General features: G+C 48.4%; 1 protein-coding gene across 1 annotated transcript; it reads right to left on the reverse strand.

The window, feature by feature from the left end:
- Positions 1-1,706: 1,706 nt before the first annotated feature.
- On the reverse strand, positions 1,707-7,260 carry LOC132591335 (zinc finger and SCAN domain-containing protein 30-like). Its single transcript, XM_060269595.1, has 6 exons — positions 6,972-7,260; positions 5,308-5,834; positions 4,919-5,045; positions 3,881-3,975; positions 3,431-3,548; positions 1,707-2,575 (listed from the first exon to the last, which is right to left on the reverse strand). The coding sequence occupies exons 1-6, from the start codon at positions 7,087-7,089 to the stop codon at positions 1,719-1,721; spliced, it is 1,842 nt and encodes a 613-aa protein (XP_060125578.1). The 5' UTR covers positions 7,090-7,260; the 3' UTR covers positions 1,707-1,718.
- Positions 7,261-7,921: the final 661 nt, after the last annotated feature.

Consider the following 7,921-nt stretch of genomic DNA (forward strand, 5'->3'; position numbering starts at 1 on the left):
TGATCTGTGTCAGAACCTTGAAGGGCCCCAGCCTTCTGGGTGCCAGCTTCTTCCCCCTTCCCCCCATGGGAAGGCCTTCTGACCACAGCCAGACCCTGTCCCCTCCGTGGAAGACCTTCTCCAGTCCCCCGTGATGGTCTGCCCCCTCCTTGTAAGCCTCATTGCTCCTTGCCACGTCTCCATCCAGTTGTTGGTGTACTGTTTCCCTCCTCTCACCCCATGCCTCAATAGGTGGTCCCCCAATCTCCCCCTCCCCCTGCTCTGGGAAGGCTCTGGGGTTTCGCCCAAGACTGGCCTTACTGGGTGTGAGCCTCGTGAAGACATGTACTGCATGCCCCTCCGTGGGGTTGTCATGATATTGCCTGAGAATCTTCCCTCTGAGGGAGTCCTGGGGCATATACCGGGCATCATTGCTAAAGAGTAACCCCTCTTTCTCTGCAAGCTCTTCCCCTGCCCCTTCTCCCTCCCTCAAGTCCCTCCGTATGTTCTGGGTAAAAGTGTCCTCTTTGGTGAGTTGGCTCAGTTTCTCTTCCTGCATCCCCGCCTCTGCGTCGTTCCATCCGCCTGGGGAGCTGATGTGGTGCGATCCTGAGGATTCTCCTTCTTTCCTGCAGTGCTCCTTGCCGTCTGCATCTCCAAAGGTGAGATCTCCCCGGCGCTGGCTGCCCACAGGGTCATTGTCCATTAATTCCAAAGCTAGCACTTCTGCGTGCTTGTTCACTGTCATCTTCCGAGAGGGGGTCTGTTGCGTGACCTCACCCTCCTGCAATTCCCGGCCGCCTACGGTCAAGACGCTCATGGGCAGCTCCCTTGGGAAAAGGGGAATCTGATTCTGCCTAGCAAAGTCCACCGATAGGAAATCATTGCTGCTGCCCCTGCAGAGAAGCCCAACTGTCTCCTGGGTCTGGCCTCTTGGCAGCTGCAGACTTACTTCCATCTCTTTCTCCCCTCCTGATCTGGCATCCAGGCTTGTGTCTGTGCCTGCCTGCTCTCGCCATTCCTTCCTCTGGGGGCAGTGTTCCACCCAGTGGCTGGGTGCATTGTAAAGGCATCTCCCGCCTTTCTCTTCCCTCTGTTTTCCCGCGTCAGCGTTTGAAAGTACCCGCGCGCGGGCTTTGTCCCTCTGCATCACATCTGGCTGGAGGGGTCTGTGCTGAGCTGTAGCTGCCTTCCAGGGACTGTATGGGAGCTTGTGGCCGCTGCCTTTCCCCTCCGTCTGTCCCCTCTGCCCGGACTCGCCTCTCAGCCTCCTGCACTTCCACACCACCATGCCTCTCAGCCTTAGAGCCAGCTTGTGCTGAGGGTCGCCCTACAAAGTGCTGGCCCGTCCCGAGTGTCCTCTCTGCTTGTCCAGCCTCCACTCCTCCGGCTTGGCTGTGTTCAGAGCTGCTCGGTTCACTAAGCCTGGCTTCCCCTGTGCCCGGGTGCCTACCTGGTGCTTGAGCCGTTCCATAGTTGCAGGGTGCTGGCTGCAGCTTGCTCTCTGCTACACCCCTCACGCATGCCAATCCTCCCTTGGCATCTCTCTCTTCTGCTTTAGATGCTGCCAACTTCATGCCGGCTGCTACATTTGCAGCCCTCTTCCCTCGGGGTAGCCATCAAGAGATTGTGGGCTTGCTGTCACAGATGGGGTGTTGGCTACTCCCGAGTAAGCACTCCACACATCCTCTGGATTTTCATAGTTTTATTGTGCATGCTATATACAGTGGTGAGATGTCTCAAATCATGTCTGCTCTGCATGGGGCAGAAGCCCACAATGGCGTCTTGTGGGCTCTGACCCCCCTTTTAAGACTCCAAACGCCCCTCCTCCTTGCTCTATGGGTCCTCCGTGGTCCCAAACCAGGCTCCTGAGGTGCCGTTCCCTCTCCTCCCTCCTTTCCAGCCCCTGCTGAAGCTAGCTCCTCCCCTGCTTCCCTGCTACCAACCTGGAGCTGAGCCACCAGGACTCTGCAGAGCCCTGGACCCGTCTTAACCCTTCCTGTTCCTGATTTGAACTCCCAGACTTGCTGCTGCTCTCCCATCTGACGGAAGTAAGCAGAGTGGGCTGCTCTCTGCAAGCCCTCTCTCTTACAATATGGTTCCTCCCCTGTGTGGATTATCTGATGGGAAGTAAGGTGCAAAACATGACAGAACTTCTTTCCACAAGCCCAGCACTTACAGAGTTTCTCCCCTGCCTGAATACTCTGGTGAGAAGTGAGACTTCTCTTCCTTGTGAAACTCTTCCCACATGCCAAACATTTATACGGCTTCTCCCCTGTGTGGATTCTCTGATGGGAAGTAAGGTAAGAACTGCGACTGAAGTCCTTTCCACATTCCAAGCATTTGTATGGTTTCTCTCCTGTGTGGATTCTCTGATGATGAATGAGAGTGATCTTCTGTTTGAAGCTCTTTCCGCATTCCAAGCACTGATACGGATTTTCCCCGGTGTGAATTCTTTGATGGCGAATGAGGGTTATTTTCTGCCTGAAGCTCTTTCCACATTCCAAGCACTGATACGGTTTCTCCCCGGTGTGGATTCTTTGATAGGGAATAATGGCAGGACTCTGGCGGAAGTTCTTTCTGCGGCAATTAGAGCCTGAGGAAGAAATGGGAGTCTCAAATCAATGAACAAGTTCAATCAATGCTTGTGATAAAGGAGATCATAGAATCATAGAGTTGGAAGAGACCACAAGGGCCATCCAGTCCAACCCCCTGCCAAGCAGGAAACACCATCAAAGCATTCTTGACATATGGCTGTCAAGCCTCTGCTTAAAGACCTCCAAAGAAGGAGACTCCACCACACTCCTTGGTAGCAAATTCCACTGCCGAACAGCTCTTACTGTCAGGAAGTTCTTCCTAATGTTTAGGTGGAATCTTCTTTCTTGTAGTTTGAATCCATTGCTCCGTGTCCGCTTCTCTGGAGCAGCAGAAAACAACCTTTCTCCCTCCTCTATATGACATCCTTTTATATATTTGAACATGGCTATCATATCACCCCTTAACCTTCTCTTCTCCAGGCTAAACATACCCAGCTCCCTAAGCCGTTCCTCATAAGGCATTGTTTCCAGGCCTTTGACCATTTTAGTTGCCCTCCTCTGGACACGTTCCAGCTTGTCAGTATCCTTCTTGAACTGTGGTGCCCAGAACTGGACACACTATTCCAGGTGAGGTCTGACCAGAGCAGAATACAGTGGTACTATTACTTCCCTTGATCTAGGTCAGGCATCCCCAAACTGCGGCCCTCCAGATGTTTTGGCCTACAACTCCCATGATCCTTAGCTAACAGGACCAGTGGTCGGGGAAGATGGGAATTGTAGTCCAAAACATCTGGAGGGCCAAAGTTTGGGGGTGCCTGATCTAGATGCTATATTCTTATTGATGCAATACTCCTATTGATCTCAACGCAGTTCACAGAATAAAATACAGGATAAAAACAAGCAAAGCCCTTTACCGAGAGAGGCAATGATCTCTTCCATGACTTCTCTATGCAGCACTTTCTGGTGAGAATCCAGCACAGCCCACTCTTCATTTGAGAAATGCACAGCGATGTCTTCAAAGGACACCGGACTCTAAAAGAGAAAGAAAACAGTTTCCTCTTTAACATAAACATTATCTACCAGCAAAATCCAGATGGCTAGTCAAGGAAAGGAGGCTGGTAGCTCATATGGGATGGCTGCATCTTCCTGGGGTTGGACTAAATGAGCTTTGGAGTCCCTTCCAACTCCATAATTCTGTGATGCTATTATCACCTGTCGGACGTAAACTGTCTTGAGTGGCTTCCCCAGTTCCTAGTGGGCAGCTTTGGCAGGAAGGAGGAATTCTTTGCACCCATGCAGGTAAGGAGGGGAAAGACACACCCTGACAGCCCCTAGACTCTCTTCCCAGTGGTCCATCTACGTACCTGGCCAGGTGTCACAACAGCCGTTTCCCCTCCAGCACCAAGAAGAGATGGCGGAGTAGATATTGCCGGCATTATTCCATTCCACAAGAAGATCCCTGATATCAGGACAAAAAAATCCATTGATTTTGTAGTAAGGTTTAAGGCTTACTGGGAAATGATATATAATGAAATGACAAGAATGTTTAAAACAACAGAAAACCAGAAGCTTTTCTCTTGGGAATTATAGGGACAGAGCTACCTAAACTGTATTGAAATTTATTCATGTATGCGACTCCAGAGGCAAGAATTTTACTTGCCCCAAATTGGAAAGAAGCAGAAGTCCCAGAAAAGGAAGAATGGATACATAAACTTATGGAATATGCAGAAATGGAGAAACTTACTGGAAGAATAAGAAATCAAGATAACAAACTTTTTATTTTAAAAAAATGGCATTGGTTTATTGAATATTTGGAGATAAATTTGTTTGTTGTTTAGTCGTGTCCGACTCTTCGTGACCCCATGGACCAGAGCACGCCAGGCACTCCTGTCTTCCACTGCCTCCCGCAGTATGGTCAAATGGAGATAAATTGTAAAGAGATTAAAAACATTGGCAGGATTACTGAAATAAAAGTATATATTTAAAGAAGATGAATAAATGAGCAAATTAAGTTAATAAGGATATGCAGAAGATATTAAAAAATAAATTTAAGGAACCGTAGAAAGAGGGAAAAGGAAATCAAGTTTTGAAATGTCAAATGATTGTAAAATCATTGAAATGTATAAATTTGAAAGTATAAATAATTAAATAAAAAACTCATCGGTCAGTAGCAAAAAAATTTCTCGGAGGTTAAGTGACACATATCTTAAGTACACCTTGACATTACAAAATGTCTCACATAACTTTTATAATGTGGACATTCGTGTGCATTTTATATTTCAGTTCTATTAAAAATAAACCTATTGTTTAATTACACGAAAGTGTCCTGCCTCCCTAAGATTCAGCAGAACCTAAAACCATTAATTCCTTGCATAAACAATAAAGAGGAGGTTAATCTTTACCCAGCAAGGAGGCCCTTCTGTCTTCCTCCTGGGCTGTCCCCCGTCTCAGCGAATGCTCTCCACTGTCCAAGAGAGTCTTCTCTGCCTCGTGGAAATCGTTGGTCCCTTCTGACAACATACCATTTACCTGAAACAGCAAGGAAGATCAAAAGAGGGATTGGGGTTAAGAAACAGAAAAGGGATTTGGACAAACTCACAAAGGGAATTGCCTTATCAACATGCGCTCTACTGACCACTTTATTTATAGTGGGGATAATTGACCACTTTATTTATAGTGTGGGGGGTATTTTTATTTGGAAAAAACAAAAACAGAACGAGCTGGGCAATTAATAAAATCAATTAAGCATATCTTCCCTGGAATTCTTAGCCCTATAATTAAATTTTCTCACCTGCTGCTCTTCCTGCTTCTTCTCCTCTGCCTGGCTCAGGAGGAAACCTTCGGCCAGGGCCACCGCCTGGGAACTGGTCTCTGCTCCACATTCCCTCACCCAGCTCTCCATCTCCGGGGGGAGGACAGCCAGGAACTGCTCCAGGATCACCAGGTCCAGGATCTGAGATTTTGTGTGAAGTTCTGGCTTCAGCCACTCACGGCAGAGATGGTGGAGTCGGCTGCAAATCTCTCGGGGTCCCTTGGCCTCTGTGTAGTGGAATTGCCTGAACTGCTGCTGCTGCACATTTAGGCTAAGGTTGTCCTCTTCCCTCAATCTTTTCTCCATGATTTCCCCCCAGAATCCCTCACTGCTCCCAGTCTTGGTGGTTTGGGGACCCCTTCCTGCTTCAGGTTCAGCTGAATCTTCTTTTTCCATCATTAATCTATGTTGCTGGAATGCCCCCAAAGGACTCAAAGGGACTTGTCCATTTATTGCTACTTTTCTCCCAGGGCAAAGACCAATGTGACTGGAGGTGCTTCCAAGTCCTGCAAATCCAACACACAGTTCCGTTAGCAACTTATTACTCTTAGTCTCAGGGTGGTGGGTTTGAGCCCCACGTTGGACAAAAGAACCCTGCACTGCAGAGGGTTGGACTAGATGGCTTTCGGGGTGCCTTCAAATTCTGTAAGTCTGTGATTCCACAGTGCACATCAAAGAGGCTTCCCAACTTCTTGGAAGAGAGAAAGAAGCTTGGCTTTCGGGTGTGGGTATTGTAGGGAGGGGGCACCCAGGTGAATCAACTGCCAAGGGTGCCAACTAGAATAAAATATTGGGGTGTGGGCAGGTGAGCCCCACCCCGAATAATCAATCAACTGACACAATTTGAATGGCAATGCCGGAGGGGGGGGGAAACATTCTGACAGTAAAAGCTGTTTGACCGTGGAACGGTCTCCCTCAGGAGGTGGTGGACTCTCCTTCCTTGGAGGTTTTTAAAGCAGAGGTCGGATGGCCACCTGCCATGGATCATAGAATCATAGAATCATAGAGTTGGAAGAGACCACAAGGGCCATCCAGTCCAACCCCCTGCCAAGCAGGAAACACCATCAAAGCATTCTTGACATATGGCTGTCAAGCCTCTGCTTAAAGACCTCCAAAGAAGAAGACTCCACAACACTCCTTGGTAGCAAATTCCACTGCCAAACAGCTCTTACTGTCAGGAAGTTCTTCCTAATGTCTAGGTGGAATCTTCTTTCTTGTAGTTTGAATACATTGCTCCGTGTCCGCTTCTTTGGAGCAGCAGAAAACAACCTTTCACCCTCCTCTATATGACATCCTTTTATATATGCTTTAGCTGAGTTTATTCCTGCATTTAAGGGGGTTGGACTAGATGACCCCTGGGTCCCTTTCCATGCCTACAATTCTATGAAATATTTTATTGGGGGAGCCAAAGGGACCTGGGCCCCCTAGGCGTCACCAGCCCTTTCCTGCTCCTCTCCTCCCCCCAATAAACTAGGACTCACTTCTTCTCCCTCTCCATTCAGCGCCTGCCCAGCGTTGGGGGTGTGCCCATCTCCCCACCCAGGGGGTCTCCTCTCCTGCCCCCTCTTCTCCCTGCCCCCCTTCCTGTGCACCCTCCTCCCTGCAGCCCTGGGGCTCCCCTGCACCCAGATGCGGGAGCTCACCAAGTCCCCGAAGCACCTCGGGCAGAGGCAGAAAAAGCCGCTGGAAGGACCAGGCATGCGCATTGGCTTGGCAGGAGGGAAGAGCGTTGCCTCCGGAGGACCCCCTTCCTCGATACATTCACGTCCTCTCTAGGAAACGAAGGCGGCCTCGTTTTAACTCTTCAGAAGCCGATGCGCAGGGTTTAATTCGAATGGAGAGAGATCTCCCTCTAGAAATAATAAAACGCATATGTGTGTCGAAACAAAATATAAATAAAAAAATTCCTACCAGTAGCACCTTAGAGACCAACTAAGTAACTAGTATATGTGTGTGTGTGTTGTTGTTTTTTCTCTGGGATACACACACACACAAATTATTATATTATAATATTTTGTGCGTATTATTATATCTATTGTCTTTCTTCTCTTTTTTCTTCCTTCCTTTGCATTCCTCTCTTTAGTTTTGTTCTTTCTTTTTCTTTCTTTCTTTTCGATGTCATTTTTTCTAGTTACATTTTTCTAGTTCCAGTTGTTGTTGTTGTTGTTGTTGTTGTTGTTGTTGTTGTTGTTGTTTTCTTCCTGCATCTAGTGCAGGGCTTCCCCAAACTTGGGTCTCCTCCAGCTGTTTGCTGGACTACAACTCCCACCGTCCCTAACTAGAGGGACCAGCGGTCAGGGATGATGGGAACTGTAGTCCGAAAACAGCTGGGAGGCCCAAGTTTGGGAAATCCTCCTCTATTGGGAGCGAATGACATCAACTCTGTGCTGTCAAAAGGGCTTTTGTCTCCCTTGGGATCTTCCAACATCCCTAAATGGGCCAGCAATCACTGCCACTAGTTCAGGCCCCATTGGGGTCTAGGTGCATCCATCTTGCGCACCTGAGTGGATCAGTCAGCCACCTGAGAACCAATCCTTTCAAACATTTGATTTGAAAAATGGAGAAACTGTGGAATATATTGAAGCGAAGATCT

This window comes from Zootoca vivipara, chromosome 2 (genome assembly GCF_963506605.1).
Source record: "Zootoca vivipara chromosome 2, rZooViv1.1, whole genome shotgun sequence".
Taxonomy (NCBI): domain Eukaryota; kingdom Metazoa; phylum Chordata; class Lepidosauria; order Squamata; family Lacertidae; genus Zootoca; species Zootoca vivipara.